The 20,172-nt window shown below is 40.8% G+C and overlaps 1 protein-coding gene across 9 annotated transcripts in view; it reads right to left on the bottom strand.

Moving 5' to 3' along the window:
• IL1RAPL2 (interleukin 1 receptor accessory protein like 2) overlaps positions 1-20,172 on the bottom strand; it is a 395,811-nt gene that overhangs the window by 163,802 nt on the left and 211,837 nt on the right. For all 9 annotated transcript variants that reach the window (XM_075107082.1, XM_075107086.1, XM_075107083.1 and 6 more), the window contains 2 exons: positions 16,482-16,668; positions 10,958-11,111 (listed from right to left, as the gene is read on the bottom strand). In XM_075107082.1, coding sequence (XP_074963183.1) covers positions 10,958-11,111; positions 16,482-16,668 — 341 coding nt within the window. The remainder of the gene's footprint in view (positions 1-10,957; positions 11,112-16,481; positions 16,669-20,172) is intronic.

A 20,172-nucleotide genomic window follows, 5' to 3' on the forward strand; every position in this document is an offset into this window, starting at 1 on the left:
CAGAAAATAGCTTGGTTGGTCCTGATAAAAATTAAGAACATATATCCCATGCTGCTTCATGCTATTAAAGACAGACAGGGTACTTAACACACAAACCATATTTTCATATGACCTTTCAACTTAAAAATTGCAAGGCACAGAATCAACCTCAGTAAGTTACTGGCTTCAGTCTTCTGGTGAACTTCATAAGGGTAACAACAGAGCCTGAAGCAATACTACTACTGTCAGATCTCATAAGCTAAACAGGGTCAGGCCAAACAGGCACTTGAATAAGGCACCTTTGAGGACTATATAAGCGCAGCAAGAAATAATGCTGACAATTCAGTAGTGAGCTCTATTTCTTCCACAGCAGAACTTCTCACCTCAGATACTCAGCCACAAGTGCTATGCAGTATAAACCAGCTCCGAAAGGCATCGACATTGTGCTGAGAAAACACAACCCTAATCCCCAGCTAAAGTTACTACAGTTCTATTAAAATTTCTCCAGTTATTTCAAAGGAACTAGATAGTCATTGCTTCCTATACTCACAATTTTGTTATGAGACAAAACATTAGTCAAGATTTGCAGCGTTTCTCTGGGAGGGTGGGAAGGCTGCATTTTTAGTGCGTAAAGCAATCTGCTCACTCATGTGTATCTATTTTACTATTAGCAAAATGGTTTCAGGGGCAGCGTTACTCCATGTCTGTGCATCTATCTGCCTATCTATTATTAATAAAGAAGAATGAGCACCCAGCCTACACTTTCATGATGAAGGAAGCCTCTTTTATATAGGAAATGAAAATGTACAGTTTATATCAGTGGCTGCACTCTACCTCGCTGTTGTGGGCAAAAAACCCACAGTCCTATCCTTTATACTAAATCACCTCCACTACTGAAAGCTCAACACACTTAGAGAATGTGGCTCAGCAGCTCCCAGAATAAAAGGCAATTCTTAAAGTGGGAGCTCATATCTGACATTTACAGTATATAGTAAGCAATTCAGCAAGCTACAGTTGCTGTGCACAATGACAGATCATTGGACAAATAAGCAACCGATAACAAGTGTGGAAGCCTTGGCTGCCCACATCAATAAATTAGACAATACCAAATAATCAATGCTACAAACTGCAAACTGCCGATTTACGGCTGAAGGGAAAAAAAACTACATGATGTTCAAGAACATCACAGAGAACTAGAGGGCATCACAGGTCAATAAAAACTAATGCTATTTGCCATTCTAATTACTTTGCATGTTCATGAGCTAGGAAGGCCGTTTGTGAAGCTGTAAGTAAAGCGCCAAGAGTACTGAGACTATATATAATTCATAGACTGCAGCATATCGCTACATTTCTCATTGCCCTTAGAACTTGTACATTCTGCAGGAAATATGGAGGTAATACTTAATGTTTATCTTCCAAACTCATTTTTCATGAGCCCTATATTAACAGGTCACTCTGGTGAATGGGAAAGTCATCAATCTGGATCATTTGAGGGGCAGAAAATGAAGGAGCTTTTATCCTTGCGGATATATTGCGTTGTTACTTCAACAGTGACACAGTTCACACAGCAACCACGAATGGGCACGTGCATCCTTTAGATACTGTCCAGATCCTCAGCTTACCGACTTTGATGAGGTGCTCTTTAAACCATCGAGTTGGGTCAATTTATCAGGACCTTGCCGGGTGTCAGGTGAAAAAGAGATGTTAAAAGACAGAATGTGACTGGCTGTGTCACTTCTTCCAGGTAAATGGGCACCTGCATTGTATCTCGCTCTGGATTGTATTTTCCTGGTGACTCTTCGCAGGCACAGAAGTTCCTGCAGATTTATGTTGGGGTTTTTGCATGGTTGAACAAGGAACACTCTGAAAGAGGTAGAGAAATTGCTCCATTTTCCAAATGCGGTCAAAAGCAAATGGCCACATTTCTCTTTCTGGAGCACACTGGGTTTGCCTGAGGTAGCTAGAAAAATTAAAGTCATTATAGAAATTACTGGCTATTAAGTGTGCTTTGACCACAGAAACATGCTTAGCTCTCTACAGCAGTTAATAGGATGCTGCTGGCCAGACATGTAACAAGTCAGAATCCGAATTAGAGGTTTAAGATAAATACTTTACTGTAAGAAACAGAAACCTAATATTTACAAAACAAGGACCTTGATAAAAATTAATACAAATCACATAAAATATATCAAAAGAAAACTCTAATTTTTGGCACTTCCTATATGTAGCTTTAAATAGACAGTTATTTCAGTAATGGTTTGAGAACCCAGCTGTGAAATTCATTTCCTGGTCTTTAAGTACTGTATTTGTCAGCACTTAACCCATTTCTGGCCTGGTTTCTGTCACAGAAAGGAAGGTTTCATTTAGAAAATCAAAATACTAGAAGATGCAATACATCATTTACATGAAAATGCAGCAGAGGAAATGCTACATACAGTATCTCCTACTAAAGGAGACTGACTAAAGGTCTTTTAAAGTCTGGGACTCTCAGTAAAAACTTAATTTGGACAGGTTTTCCTCTATCCTTTGCGTTTAATGAAAAAGTGATTCCCTGACTGTGTCAAGATATTGCAAACAGGGAGAAGAGATGAAGTCTTGCTATGGAAATGTGTAAGTTATAGCAGCAGGAAATGTCTCTTTGGATATGATGTAAATGTTATATATTTTTACATGTCAACATTAGAAGGGAACAGGAAGGATCTTCTGTCCCCAAACAATCTGTAGTATCCCCCAGAAGTACAGAATTTCTGCAGATTTAGCTAATAACTACAGTTATTAGAACTGTAGTTACAAGCAAGCTGCTTTTCTCTTTGCCTTTTGTTTTTTGTAAGTATTTTCCCCCCAAGAATAGGTTTCTCCAGATTTTTCTTCATTTATTCTCTTTTGGACTCAAACACTGGTAAAAGTTCTGTTCCGAAAAAAATATTAAAAGGTGTTTTCTGGAAGGAATGAAGGCCCTGCTGCCTCTACCTCTACCAATACTGTCCATTGCCCAATGGCATGTACTAACACCATGAATTAAAAAGGAAATATAAGTCACTGTGAAAATCTCACATGCTTATTACCCTTCCTAACTGCTTGCGCTATGTTTGATGGAAGTCTGAAAATGCGTACTTTATTTTGAGCTCAGCAGCTCTGGTCAGTTAATCATTATATCTTACCTTGTGACACTACTAGAGAATGATACCTAATGCCCAGTGCAGCACATGGGCAGACATCAGGGAAGCCACAGTGTGAGCCCCCATCTCCCTGTGTCCTCCTGAGGCCAAGGCATGAGATATGGCCTCACATCAGCCAAGGAAGCGGTGCAAACATCTATCACACCCTTACTCTGGAAGCATTTTGCACAGTGATTTGCTGTCCATATTACTAAGTACAGGGGGGAGTTACAGCTTACAGATAAAAATAGCTTGTTAAGTACAAAATTGGGCTCTAAAGTAGAAAGCACCAATGTTCTCTGACTGCACTCCAGCAGCTCTCCATGAAGTTACGGAGAGCAGAAGTTGGGCCTTCGGCTGGAAACAGTACATTTCCTGCCAAGAGTGAGCTCTAGCCAGAGCACTCACATGGGATACGATGGGGGACAGGCACCCTAGGCCATATGTAGAGAGGGGAGAGGACTGCCAAGCACTGAGAGTGAACTGAACATTGTTCATGGTGGGGAAAGAAGGGCTAAAGCTGCCAAGCTGGGAGAGAAAGGAAAGAAGGAAAAGCATGTTCCTGTGTCCAACAGCTGCTGACAGCTTCAACATCACTTTAGATGCGATACAATTCTGGTGAACACTAAATAGGGGAAATTTTTCATTTGGAGATGTGGAGCTAAAAAAAGAGCTCTCTAGAAGGAGCAGCTGTTTCCAGGAAAAGGGAAACAGCTCCAAATGCAGCAAACACTTCCCATCCCAGTCAGCATGCAGAAAACTCTGCTGAATACTTTAAGTTCATCCACTTTTATTCCTTAGCCACCTGTTTTTTTAACTGGTGTCTTATGTTGGCCCTGCTTTTATGTATATTCAGTTCCCATCTGCACACCAATATTCAGAGCTCAGTGACCTTTTAGAGCTAAAAGCAGGGGTTTTTTTGATAAGTAACTATGTGCTGGTTTTGGCTGTGACAGAGTTAATTTTCTTTGCAGTAGCTAGTATGGGGCTGTGTTCTGGATTTGTGCTGGAAAATAACACAGGGGTGTTTCCATTCCTGCTGAGCAGGGCTTGCACAGAGCCAAGGCCTTTTCTGCCTCTCACCCCACCCCACCAGTGAGGAGGCTGGAGGGGCACAAGGAGCTGGGAGGGGACACGGCTGGGACAGCTGACCCCAACTGACCCCAGGGATGTCCCACACCACATGGCATCATGCTCAGCATATAGAGCTGGGGGAAGAAGAGGGAAGGGGGGGATGTTCAGAGCAATGGGATTTGCCTTCCCAAGTCACGATTACATGCATGATGGAGCCCTGCTTTCCTGGGGATGGCTGAACACCTGCCTGCCCATGAGGAGTGAGTGAATTCCTTGTTTTACTTTGCTTGCGCATGCGGCTTCTGCTTTCCCTATTACACTGCCTTTATCTCAACCCGTGAGTTTTCTCACTTTTACCATTCCAATTCTCTCCCCCATCCCACCGGGGGGAGCGAGCGAGCAGCTGGGTGGGGCTTAGTTGTTGGCTGGGGTTAAACCACAATAAACTACTAAAGCAATACTATAACATTTCATATATTCACTGCAGATTACTAAACTGCTTGTGCCAAAACATAATGCTGTTGGGATAGAATTATAGTTAAATGTCTTCAGATTTTTAAGCAAATAACAATTCTTATATTTTACATTATAAAAGTAAATCCCTTACAATCACCTGAATTCCAAAGGACATGTTTCAGTGCAGTTCAAATAAGCTTTTAATTTATCTTAACACTTTTTGCTGTGGTCGTTCTGGAGACTGTCAACAGCCAAAAATGTTGTCAGTCATCATGTCATTTGTATGATTCTGTTGATAATACTTTACCTACTTTAAACTAATAAGGTTTAGGGTGCAATTACAGATTAATGCAGGTGTAAATTTGTACTGATCAGCACCCATTGATTCCTGGCAATGTGTCACTAGATTAGGCTACAAATAATGTAAAATAGCATACCCAGTTTAGAGGCTTAAAAATGTGCAAAAAAAGTAACTACCACCAAACAGCGGATGTACATTTTAGCTCATATCCTCACTTTTTCTGTGGTAGCTTGCCTCTGTATGTCCCTAGAGCTGCCGGAGAGTATGACTAATCATTTGCATTTCAAAATCCAATTCACCCCCTTGGCTTAATAACAGCAAATCACCATCAATTGCTTGTGCTAATAAAGGGGTCCCAAACACACAAACAAAATCTAGCAACAGCAGCAGGTGTAATTTGAAAAGTGGGCAATGTAATAAGATTTGAAAGAATTTAATTGAAAAACTATGAGCAAAGAGTGAATTCAGGCAGAATCATTCAATCCATGTAACCGTGTGGAATAATTTGTCATTTATGATGGTCAAAACAAATATTGCTGCATAAATGACTTTTAGGAACAGCCAGGCATTTCAGCAGCCTATGAAGAATATGACAGAGAGTGAAGGAAACTTGGAGGATAAGGCTGCTGGACAGAGTGGCCCAGTAACTCCTGCACGTCACTGCAATCTATCACCAGCAGTTTATGAAGTTGGTCAGATGGGCAGCTTCTGCTATCAAACTGGAAAATAATTCACCGGTACAAGTTCACAAATCACCTCTTTTCACAGAGCGCAGAAGGAACAAGGCAACCTCTCCCACTAGCATAGCTGTCCGTGGAAAAGCACATCCCTGCATGATAGCCCCATTTTCCAGGGGACACCTGGGACCTGAGAGCAGGGCTTGCTCCTTTCCCAGGGGGGTCAACCCTTTCCCAACCTCCAATGTACATCTGCTTACATCTTCTTCTAAGCCTGCCTCCTTACAGACCAGTGTTCTAAAACTAAAAAAAGAGTGCAGAACCAGCAGATAAACATAGCAGGTATTCTCCTTAATTGCACATTTTCATCCCAAAAGCTATTGAAACATTGCTTTGTATCAAGACAGAGCGAATTTGTTGATAGGGTTGGGGAAAGCGGGAGGTCGCCTAAATTGCCTTTCAAAACCGACATGACTTTTTATGCTTGGGTTTTCCTTTTTATCTGAATAATATAATTGTTCTTCAATAAACACTGGCATTAAAAATACTAATTAAAATGCTTGTGATTTCTGGTATTCCTGAATATCTGTAATTTTTCTAAAAACTAATAAATTCTGATATTGTTGATTATCTGTAACTTTATACTAGTATGCTCATCTTTTCTATGTGGGTGGACTCTAATTTATTATCTAATTAAAACCCAAGTTTCTGTTACATTTTTAGGCTTTAGAACCCTGGATCACATTTGCTAATTTCTCTCGTTTGTCCACAACAAAACTACCAAGAAGCAAAGTGAAAACATATATATATTATTTGTTTTTACATTGACTGAAGGGTTACATGTTACTTGCTAAGAGATAACGCTGTTGTCATGTTTCTTCAGCAAAAAAGGCTGACGAGACTTGTTTCACATCTGTCTGCATAATATAACAAACCCATGAAGAAAGAGTGATGAAAAAGCTGTTTTGTTGACAATCTATGATTGTTAAATGCACCCAAACACTAAGATTTAGGCAGTGCTCATTAGTGCTGTATTGTAGCTCAGGATTTTGTCCCTATAAATACTTTGTCATCAAAATATTTTCCGAATATATTCTAGGCTGCAAGCCTCTTCCTTACAACCCCAAAGAGCTATAGCCTCTGAAGCCTTTTATAATCTTAATCCCACTCACCTGTACCTTAACCATCAAAGCTATATGATAATATTACCAACCACATACAGTACTCCATGTGCAGTCAAACTACACGTTTCCACAAATGCCATTTTACCAGTTTGTTTTGTGCTCTTCTCATCTACTAATACAACCCAGATCTCTGTCTTTCTTATTGTGGCCAGGAGTTACATTGATGGCTTTCAGTTTCCATCTGTGACTCCAGAGATTTTTTTTCTTACAAATTATCTCATAGTAGCTAGTATCATGACTTAGTCACAGGAAGAAGAAAGGAAGCAGGAATGCCCCTTCTACCTCTAACTGAGCCACTGAGATCTTCGTTTGGGTCTGCACAAGTGAGAAGGCAAGCCTGGATCTGACAAAAGCAGTGCCTGGGGACTGGCACATGCTGTCCTTGCAGTTCCCTTGCACAGCCGCAGCCACTCAGACAACTGCTCTGATGCTCTGGCACAGGAAGTTAAGGCAGCACCTTCTAATAGCTCTAATGACTTCACTGGAACTTTGCTTAAGTAATCGCTGGATAACTAATAAGAGCAGGGCTTGGCCCCTAATTAAAATTCTCACCTAGCAGACTCTACTTGAAATAAATGCTTAAGCAACACTAATATGAATACCAAATACACAGTCCTTCTTCACTTAGTCCACCACTGCTCTCTTGTCTGCAATTAACTTTGATCAGGCTGCCTTGTGGGATCACTTCTTCAGTAAAGCTGCTGCATTGGTCCTGGATATCATTAACTCTTCTGATTACCTTTTCCAACAGCAAGTTAAAATGGTGCTTCTGGCTCCTGCACCTTCAAACTTTCCTGAAGCCTTCTGTTATTCCCATTCCTGCTATGTCAACACTCCACTTATTCTGATTTCAAGTCTCACTCTTTAGATGCCCATACTGCATTTACCTATGAATATCAGTTATTTCATATCGCTACTTCCATAACTACCAGAATCTCCAAAAAGGACTTAAAACCTCACGTACCAGATTTGATTCAACTTTAAACAAAGAAAGATCCTTGTCTTACAATCAAGAGATAAAGTAAATAACTGAATTGGCTTAAGTGGCATTTCAAGTATTGTGTACTTTAGCAAATGCCTGAAAGACTACAGGGAATCTAACCCCGCCTCCTCTCTCTCCATGGCAGTGCAGCTCTCCTTGCTTGAGGGAGATGTGGAGTTGCCTGTTTCACTTTCAGAATAACTCTTTAATAACAATTTCAGGTTACCATGGCTGCTAGCAGCAGCCCACAGGGTCTTGCTGTTCAAAATCTTTACTGTTAGAGGAACTCAGGCACTTGCCAATAAATGCCAATTCAGGCACGTTAATATGTAACAGCATTAGAAACAGCATTAGAAAGTTCCTGCAAAAGAAAACAGTAGGCAAGATCCTTTTCTCCATATCTGCATTGCAGCACAGCAGAGACAACTCTACCACAGCTTTGCTGGTGAGCCTTCAGCAGTATTCGCTGCCAGTGATTTATAAAGACCAGCAGGTTCAGCAGCCTGAGCCCTGGTCCCAGCCTACCTCCTCCTGGTACAGTATTTTGATGAGAACTCAGTTTTCAGGCAGGTGAACAGTGTGGCCCAGGGCGACATCAATCCCACTACAAGAAAGGCATGGGCATACTGGAACAAGTCCGGTGAAGGACCACAAAGATGATTAAGGGACTGGAACATCTACCTTACAAGGAGAGGCTGAGAGAGCTGGGGTGGATTGGTCTGGAGAAAAGGAGGTTCATTGGGAACTTATCCATGTGTATAAACACCTGGTGGGAAGGGTTAAAGATGTAGCCAGACTGTTCTCAATGGTCCTCCGTGAAAAAAAATAAGAGGCAATGGGCACACAAACTGAAACAAAACAAATTCTGTTTAAATTTAAGAAAAATCTTTTTCACTGTGAGGATGGTTGAACACGGTGGCAGCTTTGCCAAGAGAGGTAATAGGGTCTGCATTCTCAGAGATAATCAAAACCCAGCTGGGCACAGCCCTGGGCAGCCTGCTGTAGCTGGTTCTGCTTGAGCTGAGGGTTGGATGGGATGATTCCCAGAGGTGCCTCCAACCTAGATCTGCACTAGCCACAGGGAAAGCAAACTCTCAGGCTGTGTGTCAACAGCTACACCTGTACATAGTTTTCTTTCTGCCTCCCATGAGACATATTCTTCCACAAAGTCCCTGAGTATTTCATGTACCTGCTCCCAGTCTGTGATCTGATCTGCCTCAGGACCCTCCACCCGACAGGGCCAGCCACACAACACAGGTAATTCACTGCTGGTTGTTGTATGAGTTTTCTTTGACCTCTCCCCCATAAAGATCTAAACCCACATGCACATAAAATTCACAAACTGAAACAAAACAGGAACGGGAGAAAGAAACTTGGTGAAGCACCAAGCTATAAGATAATATGCTTACATGGTTCTATGTATTACATTCGTAGTTCTAATCCATATTTTCAGGTCATCATCTACATAAACTTACTAGCCTATTCCAGGTATCTAGGGAGGTTCAACCAGCAAACTCATAACATCAGATATGTCTCCCAAAAACTTAAATCTACAAAAGGTGTTTACTAACATATGTGCTTTTAGAAGCTAAAGGAAATTTAATAAAATAATTTCACACCAAATTACAAGGGGAACAATCTCCTGGTTCTCAAGCATTTTGCAAAAAGGAGAACATTTGCACAGTCCATATTTACATTTTTAACAATTCAGGTCATAAACATTTTAATAAAACAACTTTAATAGATACTATAGTTCGTTTAGGACAAATTCATTAAATTGTGAACCATGAATATACCACCACACTGTTCAAATAATGAAGAGAACACATGAGTTCTAGCAAGGTCATGATGAGAGGGAGAACACAGAATATCTGTTATCTGAAGAATATCCATCATGGGGAATTGAATTAGATGCATCTCATTTTCACTTTGTCACACTTAGTTCATATTCTGGTTGAAGAGCAGCATGCTACCTAGGACAGCAACTATCCACAGGGCAGGTATTACATCTTCATTTGACAGGTCTGGGGTCAGGTAGGTCAAATCAATACTTTAGAGCTCTGTCCATGGTCAAAAATGGACAATAAAGAATCAACATGATATATGAATCTGGCACAAAGGGAGAACAACTCATTTAAAATAAGGAATAATGATAAGGAAAATGGATTTCAGTCAAAACAAAGGAAAGAATTGTATTTCAAGAACACATGAGAAATACTACATGGACTAATTCAGCTTCATATAAGAAAGTAGAATTCTACTTATCACTGCTATAAGTAGGACCCCATTTTAATCAGTATGTTGAAACACAGATGGGAAAATACATAACCATTTGTTGATACGGTTTTGTGTGAAAGGCTGAAAAAGCACTCAGCTTTTTCAGATACTTGCAAAGTTCCACAGACACTGAAGGCAAAATAATAACTATAGATGGCATGCTGTACAGTGGAATGGAAAGGAATCAGGAATATATTTGTAGGTAATACTATTTTACCAATTCATTTCTGGTACCTGACGGAAGGAGACAGAAAAATACTGTCAACTAGTAGATTACTACATGGAATCAGAAACACACAATGTATGATCTCCTGAGAATCGGGTTACTTTCCCCCTGACAGTCCAATGTTCCTAACTTCATCCTTGCAATGGGTTTTGCCACACTCTTCACTAAAGACAAACCCTAGATGAGAGAGGTTGATCATCACAAATTAAACTAAAGCTTAAAAATATGGAACAATCACTAAAAAAAAAATTAATTGCTCAAAGTGTCTCTTTTGGCTGTTTTATTCTAGCACAAACCTCACCAAAAGCCTGTTCTACAGCTTCAGTCAACATTCCCTCTGTTTAGCATTGAAGACAAAACTGGAGTCTGAATTACTTCCAGCATATAGGGAGGACTTAGGTACACCCTACCTTCTGCTTTATTACCAGCATTTCCAGGTTTTGTACAGAGCAAGAGGTAGATGTAGTCTTCTGTGGAATTTTATAAGATCTTGTTATAAATTTCCCCTAGTTTGGGACTGCTCGGCTATTGAGATTTGGTTTGGACTTACTTCTATCAAACAGAAGCAAGAAATGTGAAAAAAACTTTTTCTTATTATTTCAAAGCTTTATTTTTCCTATTGGCATAGAACAAAGATTCTTACCGGTAACCTTCAATTCAACTGTTCTTCGTATAAGCTTGCCTTCAAACTTCAGTTCACAGGTATAATTTCCTCCATCTTCTTCCTGGACCTCTTGTATTGAGAGAGTATTTCCCTTCTGAATTACAATGCTTCTCCACATTTTTGGTTTACATTCCTGCAGAAAAAAATCCATTGCCAAAATTACCCAGCATGTATGACAGAAGACAGTGCTGTCTGATCAGATTTTCGTTATTATACATAGGTAAACAACCATCAATATATTTTGCAATTCAAATCCAAATATAATTTCAGAAAGCACAGAGACCTGAAACTGGAATTAAATTGAAGACAGAAATTAAACACAAATGTTTTACGGTTCACTAATTCCCACTGTATCACATGGGCCGTGTTTAATACGTGGTGCCCTGAAGCAATGGTTAAGTATCTTCTCTTTTTCATGATGAAAAACTGCCAAGACCTCTACTTTAGCATGGACCATTAAAATACATCTTGGTTTGAAGGGAGTAAGGGCAACATCTGTTAAGAGTTAGCCTGAAGGCAAACTTTACACACAGTCTCAGGCTAGAACCATTTACCAACAGAAGAAAACAGGCAGAACAACAGCAGTTTTGTGAGCAAGAGAATTCAGGAAGCCTGGTTTCCTTATGGACTTGTTTCTCATCACTGGCTTCTTTGGCACCTGATGCACTCCGATTCAGCCTTTTCCCACCACTGGGCTCTTAGTAACATCACCCCCACGTGCACCCTCTGAGGGAATACATGGTACTGATGGCCTGCAACTCTCACTGACTTTGCCAGGCAGACCTTAGCTGATATCTGGCAGATTTAGGTTCATCATTACGAATTGTGGTCCTACTGGAATGGCATTTGAGTCCTTCTGTATAGTGTGTGATACCGTGCAAGAAGAGGCTCTCCCCTTCCTAACATTCTGTATCCTTGCAGCTACATCAGTCACTTTCCATGCTAACAGTGTTCATGATCGAATACCTCTTGGAATGCTCTGAACTAAAAGCATAGGCACAATCTTATCATTGTCCCTTTAAAATGGTACTTTAAGATTATATATATAGAATATATATAATCTATATCTATATCTATAATCTATATATATAATCTCTATATATAATATATAGATTATATATATAAGATAGATATAAGATTATAAGATTATATATATAAAGTTATCTCAATACCTTTAACATCAAGCCTGTTCTGCCTGCAAACAAAACCATGCTCTCCTCAGTTCTGTAAAACAGTAGTGCTCCCAACAGTTTGGGAGGCTCTGGCTAATTCTGTACTCAGAGCACACAAACCAACACAGGGCCCAAGTACCTTTAATGCCCCTCTATCCCTTCTCGTGAGGTGCCAACATGGAATAAGCTCTCAGACTGCAACTAATAATCTCGCATCAGTTACATCAGGCTCAGCAGCTTCAGAGATTCATGTAAATAGCCCAGACGTATGCCCCATTTTCTGCTCGTCTGCAACAGCAGTGTCAGAAATACAGCAAACAAAATAGAACAAAGCTTTCTCTTAAGAAAACAACCAAACAAGAAAATGCATTGACATGCATGACAAGAGATCAGAATGACACAAACACAATTTCTTCATGGGGCTCCATTCACATTCCAAATCCACAATGTCAGTTTCTAAATTAAAGGATAATAGCAAAGAAATAAAAAAAAATGGGACTGTGAGCTTTTGGCCTTGCACTTGAAAATGGAGTGCTGAAGCTTTTATCCCTATCCCTAGTACGCCAAATTCAGTTACAACATGTTTGAATACTGAAACTGTGCAATTCTACTGCAGGTAACTGAGTGTTCAGGTTATCTTTCTGTTTCCAAAGTACAGTTGTAAGGAAAGCGTAATCTTGTCTTGCATGTGGACTTTAGTTAACACTGATGACAGAGCATGATCAGAATGCAGATCCTATCTGCTGTGCTAAGAAGAATCAGAGCTTATTTTTGTTACTAAATTGCACTGAGTCGAGACTCACGCAGGACACAGACCTGAGCCAGAAAATGCCATTAAATCCTTTCTGATTTGCACTCAATTTTTCAGTCCTGTTTAAAGGTGCATCAACCCCTGACTTGGGGGAACTAAATCTGAACACTGGGCAAAGAATATGATTCAGTTCTATTCAATCCTAATTTAGAAGGAACACAATTCTGAGAATAAACAAAGTAAGCATATTTCAGATATGCACCCTGTTTACCTGCTAGAAGAATCTGAAAGTTTCCTTCTCTGGCCTATTTTTTCTCCTTAGACATCTTAAATATTTTGGGCTTTCCCCCCAATAATTAAGTTGTGCATTCTTATGGTTCTTTTTCTCTTCCTTGAAATTTAAGTGGCAGTACCTCAACAACTGTATTTTTTTGTAGGGTAGATAACAACTACCTGACCTGACATTTTGATTGTTTTCACAGCCCTTCCTTCATCCCAGTAGTAGAAAAGAGATGGTGGAAATGGATTAAGACTCCACATTCTAGATGTAATATGCCTTTTTCCTCTGCCAGCTGATTTTTGGTGAAACTGCTCTTACTGTTAAATCCCATTCATTCAATCATGCCTTGACACATACATTTATTTTTAAAAAATCCTTATACTTCTTGTCAAAACAGTTCTAAGAGGCGTAACAGAGCTGTGCGTATATCAATAGCATTAATCGTGGAAATCTTTAAAAATAAATATTTCATGCAGCATAATTCTAGCCAGAAGTGAAGTTCATACTACTGTTAAATCCTCATAGCAAATGTTTTATTACTTACCGGGTGTGTATGTGGAAATCTATTCAGGCATAATTATTTTAAGACTGTGTTTAAATTACAGTTAACTCCCTGTAAATTGATGCAATTATTGGCTCAGATTCATTAATCTCTCCACAGAGAGAAGCCTTCTGGAAGACAGGGTGAGTCCTGCACACAGTGGGCTTGCACCATTACTGTCTTGTCTGACGGTATGTCATCAGTCACAGGTCCAAACTCCCTGAGTACCAGTGAACTGGCAGGTTCTCATGAGCGCAAGGATTTATCTTTTCAGCCAAAGGTATAAAGAAGGAACCTCAAGGACTTCCTCATATTTATCTTCTGTTCCATTTTGGTCAACTTACGCTCTCCTCCTGGATGAAAATCTTCTCTAAATATTTCATCATAATGAAAAGGAATTGCACCCAGTGCCTCTGGAGCAGATTTGCACAAGAAGATAGCTGATTACACCTGCATGTGCATGTCAAACTCAATCGCAAAGGTGGAGGGGAAAAACTTGAGGATTCAGTGGGCTGTGACTGGGAGCAGATGCCTTCTTCAGAAAGCGGGAGTCAGATCCTAAAGTAGAACATCACTTCACACTATTCTTTGGGAGAAGGGACTGGCTTTTTGTTACATGTTGCCTCACAGACCATGATCCTAAGTCCCAGACTGTGGTTTGTAGGGGTTACCTCAGTACTCATCATATTATTTTGAAATCCAAGTAATTATATATTTTCTAGAAACTGGGTTTATGCTGTTTTGAATAGGCAGAATTCTATTAACAGTTATTCTGGTTTTCTTCTGTTCTTCTATTAACAGAGAATTAATGGAATATTAGAATATTTTTCCAAAACCCTGTTTCAGGAATAAATTTCAAGGGACAACCTGACATATATACCTTCCGCATAACATTGATATTGACATCTCACATTACTGACTCAGGTCCACATAACACAGGTGTTGTCTAAGTAGTGAACAGATAGCACGTTATTGTTAATCATGGATAAGGAGGTACATGTAGTAGGTTATTCCACTAATGCCTCCCTTCATTATCAAGCCAGACAAAGGGTTGTCGGCTTTGATTGTCTCACTGTTGCCATCCAATCACATCACTACCGCTCAGTTTCACCACGGTGATGACTTGTCAGTCAGCTGTCACACTCCAGCCTGGTGTCACACAACCTGTGTATGCAACCCAGATAACGTGTGTGGGTATATGGAACAAAGACCCTTCCGTTCCCTTTCTTGGTCAGCACAAAGCATCACTGATGCAGGGTTGTACATGCACCTTCCTTAAACTGATTTCTGCTCCATAACAGCTGAAGATTATTCCTGCTGGACTATTTTTGCCACGTGCTCTTACAAATAAATGAGATGTTCAGTGATCTGGTGTTCAATAACACCTAGGCAGGAGGGGCAAGAAACACCTTCTCTCTAGTACCCTCTACTTTCCAAGATTTCAGACTTAACTGAATACATATATTTTGTGTGTGAACAGCACTGAAGGTATCCACCCATACGCTGAGAGAAACAGCTTCAATGGCTGAAAGAAAAATTTTGTTTATACTAACAGTGGATTATGGCACATGTTTTGTTACTATAAAATAGAACATGTGAGAATTCTGTAAAAAATAGAAATACATGACAACTTTTATAATTGCTCTTTTCTGATGCAACCTGCTAAGGAGGAAAAAATCTGCAGCTCTGCACATAATACTTATTTCACACAAAATAACTATCTTTAACTAATGTTATTAAGGTTGGCAAATAAAGCACTCAAAAGTTAGGATTCAACTAGTTTGTGTGTTTCTGTCTTTGTTACCTGAACCAAGTTTGTCCTAAACTCGTTCTGCCTTTATCCCTACGCTCCAAACTCTACTTTCCACAGACCCCACTGAGCTCTCCCTCTTGCCCAACTATTTCTTGTTCCCTCTGACTCTCAGCTCTTTATTCTTTTTCACTGCTTCTTGCAGTAACTCATACTGGAGGGCTTTTCAAATATCAAACTTTGGTCCAAGTCCAGACAACAGGTAAAGATTACCAGACCCTGCTATGGTCTTGGTACCTGATGTCTGCCCGACAATCCATATTTTAGCCATTCTTCTGTTTTCTTGGGGAGCTACAAAAACACATCATCAATACATCTGCTGCTGAAAGCGGTTGTAATTCTTGACAGGCCTTGGAGAAGGTACAGCCAGCCAAGGTACCTGACAAGCAGTGAAAGTATCTAACAGACCTCAGTTAAAATTAACAGACCTCAGTAAAATTACTCAATGAACCTCAGCAAAAGTAAATGCATCTCTGTGAAATTACCCAGTGGACTTTGGTAAAAATTAACAAGCCTTGGTGAAATTACCCAACAGACTTCATAAAAATTAATTGGGTAGCACTGCTGAAGCTGGTGGTGCTGATACACCTTTGGCTCCATTGTAGGTTGCCTCCCTTTGTTTCTGCTACAGTATGAGGTAGGGAGACATCCCACTAAGGTGGAAACTGGTACAGAGGCACAGTGGTTTGGAAATGTGGTATTGCTGTTAGAGAAATCACGTGACCTCCTGCACAGAACATCCTCACTGATGCTGATTTCTGTTGGACAATGACTGTGCTGGGTAGTTTTGCCTGTACTTTAGTATTACTTCTGTAATACTGGGAGAGCATCCTCCAGAGCAGTCACAAACCACCGCGGGCTCAGAAAAGGCCATCTCTATGCCTCAGACTGAAAACAATGGAAGTTTTGTATAGTTTCACCACAATAGCAATAAGACAGCAATAGTTACCTTGTACCACACCACATCGGGCTCTTGACTGGCTGTTTTGTAATCCTCAATATCAGGACAGGAGATTGTCTTTCTCTTAGTGACTTCTGATTTTTCCAGATATCTGATCTTACTGTTGTAGCAAAGCCCGGATTCATTCTCAGCTACCGTCAAGGACATGGACACCTTCATGCAATATGTTGAGTTTCTGCAGGGACAGAAAGATATTTTCATTTATCCTGCCTCCTTTTTACCATGTTTGTTGCAGCACAGTAACTTTCTTTGTTATGCTGTCATCTTCACAAACACTTCAGCGACACATTCAAATAGTGACTGTCATGCTGTGCATTTCCAACACAGAGGAATTACTAGAAAATGTAAAGGCTGATTTCTCATTTACTGTGAAGACTCCTGTGGAAATTTTGTTAACAAGTGATCTAACCCAGCACAGCAGCTCTTCCAAGCTTGCAAGTCTATGAACCCAGGAACCTGTTGGCATCTCAACTGTTGGTCAGGATACACTGTCCCATTTCCTCTGTGTGTCACACACACTCCTCTCCCTCTTTCTCTCCCACCTTCAGGAGATTTCACTCCAGCATGCAGTGCTGTGCATTTGAGAAGAAGGGCTACATGTTGGATGTAAAAGCACATCATGCAGGAAGAATTCCTCCCCCTGAAGGAGGAGGAATATAAAATCCTATATAAATTCCATATAAAATGCTATATAAAATCCTACAGCATGTGATAATGTGGTGGGTTGACCTGGACCAGCTGCCAGCCGCCCACCCAGCTGCTCTCTCACTCCCTGTCAACAGGATGAGAGGAGAAAATAAGATTAAAAAGCTTGTGGGTTGAGATAAAGACAAGATAACTTACCAATTACCGTCATGGGCAAAACAGAGTCAACTTGGAAAAAATGATTTTAATTAATTGCAAATTAAAATAGGTTTGGATGGTGAGAAAGACAAAAAAGCTAAACTACATTCCCCTCACCTCCTTTTTTTACTCCTCTACCTCTCCCATCCCAAGTGGTGCAGGGGTGGGCAATGGGGGGTTGTAGTCTGTCCGTAACGGCTCCTCTCTGCGCTCCTTCCTCCTCATATGTTCCCCTGCCCAGCGTGGGCCCACCGTGGCTGCAGCTCCTGCCAGGAAAACCAGCTCCCCCAGGGTTTCTCCATGGGTGCAGGGGGTCTCTGCTTGGGCCTGGAGCCACTCCTCCCTCCCCCTGCCCACCCCTCGGTGTCTCAGGGCTGTGTCTCACACTTTTCCCCTCACCCCTCGCTGCCCGGCAGCGTTTTGCCCTTCCCTAAACACACTTTCCCTGAGGCGCCGCCAGCCTTGCTGAGGGGCTCGGCCGTGCCCTGCGGTGGGGCCACTGGAACCGGCCATGTCCGGCACGGGCAGCCCCTCAGCTCTCCTCAGAGGGGACCCTGCCGCCCCGCTGACAGCCCGGGGGCACGGGCACCCAGTGTAGATACGTAAGAAGTCAGACTGCTGGTTACACGGATACATTTTGGCCTTAAAATCTTAAAAAATTTAATCCCTTAGCACTTCAAACCATTGCCTGCTCTATCACCAAAGAACCCTGACAGAGTTAAATCCAGGTAAGCAGATGGCAAGCTACACCTAGTTTTTCATAATATCAGGGTAGAATAAATACAACCAGCCCAGCTCCCGTGCCTCATAATCATAAAAATGGGACTAAGGTAAATTCCTTCAGACTTGCATCTGTAACAGAGCTATCAGACACACAATGAAAATCTCCGAAACTGGCATTTGCCGTGGTGTTACTGTGAAGCATTTGCACTTTGCACAGGATTGTTGCAACCCAGAACATCAGCTTCTGCCCTTCATTAGTTGTGATGGCGAACAGAGCTCTTTAAAAGCAAACTACAAAGTACAAGAGACAGTGTAATGAGGTTTTTCCTCCCATCGCACATCATTTTGTCATTTTAACTGACTGCACCACAACTAAAAAAGCCTCGAGTAAAACTGACATGCTGGGTGGCTACTCCCATCAAAGGGAGCTGTGGAGAGCTCTTGCAGCAGGCAATGCCACTTTGCCACTGCCTCTTCCATCACAAACTGGTTTAGCTGAGGCAAGAGGGAGGCACAGCAGACAAAAACTGCCCTGGTCACCCAGAAAGTGATCCATCAGTCAAATCCTGACACTAATGATACCAGCCGCTTACTCCCTCCAATTAGACTCAAGACAATGCTTTTAATTAAAAAAAAAACAAAAACCAAACCACACCAAAAAACAAACCAAAAGCCAACATGCTCCGTAACAAATCTTTTCTTATGCAATGTTTCAACGTGTCACTCTGTCAAGTGAGCCTGTAGTTAGGAAGAAAATAAAAAGGTCTATAGGGACAATACATCATGGCTCTAAGCTTCACGCTAAACAAGAACTGGCAAAACTGTGCAAATGGTTTCTTCTCAAAGGTGTGCCATGAGCAGGTATTTGCAGAAGGAGGTATTTGCAAGGCAAATCAACAGGCAATCTTCAGAAACCTCCCTTTTTCAGCGCTGTTAGTGTTATGTATTCAGCAGAACCACAGACTTCCCCCTTCCTACCCACTCCTCTTCAAAATGCCACCTGTACATTTATGTACTAAAATCGGTGGGTATTTTCTCTGTCCCTCACCTCAAAGTGGAAAGGCTTACTTTGCACACTGCCATGATGAGTTTCAGTTGAGAGGCTATCAAAAAGTCTCATCCTCACAAACTGCACAAAATGTAATATTTTACCTGAAACAAAAGTCCTCTGGACATAAAAAATTGCATCATTTTGTATGCGCTTTTCAGAAATACTTATATGATTTAGGGAATAGAAGTCAACTTTCTCCCAAACTTCTTGCTTTTGAAAAGGGTTACCTTTTTTTGTAGGTAGGAAGAAAACAAAACATATTTGGAAAGTTTCAATGCTTCCTGATACAGTACTGAAAATCCACAAGATATGGATACAACCACTAAGTATAATCAATAGTGATTAATCACTAATGATTATTTAACATTCCTGAATGACTACAAGTATTACTGAGTACAGATAAGGTCACATGCACTCAGTAATAATGATCCAGGCTAATCAAGAATAATGACTTTTAATAGTGTCCATTACTTGGTGTTATTTAATAGTGCTGTATTTTCTGCTAACAATCTTGCATTATTTAGATTGTATTTTGAGCAGTGCTGGAGGCTACTTCTATTTAAAATGCTTCCTGGAACCACGACCTAAAAATATAGTATCTTTTTCATTAGTTACAACTAGAATTGAGTAGAATTGAGAAAACTGAGTGCCTGGTGAGCACTCTCACTTTTGTTCTCACTCCATGACTAAGACAATAAAGCTATTCAGGCTCCTGATGAAGAAAGCCCTCACTAAGCCAACAGCAACAGACTCAAAAGCTTAATGAATGTTTCTTTACTTGCCACTCCCGTTAGTGCTACTGCTGATAATTCAGAAAAGGGCTACTTCTGCAGGAATTGGAGTGAATGAAGCAGCAGCCTTCCTTTAACCTAGTCGGTTCAGGATACCAGTTATAATTCAGTCATGTGCAGAAGGAAACAGCAGTTCGATCAGCCTCATTGTTTTTCTCAATTTTGAGGCAGAAGGCTGGGAGCTGAAGTTTGCAGAAGACATGAGCCATTCCTCCCTGCGCTAGACAAGCTGTTCCCCAGGATGGTATGGCTTTCACCACTCAGGCCTCTG

The sequence above is a fragment of the Phalacrocorax aristotelis genome, chromosome 11, assembly GCF_949628215.1.
Source record: "Phalacrocorax aristotelis chromosome 11, bGulAri2.1, whole genome shotgun sequence".
Classification (NCBI taxonomy): domain Eukaryota; kingdom Metazoa; phylum Chordata; class Aves; order Suliformes; family Phalacrocoracidae; genus Phalacrocorax; species Phalacrocorax aristotelis.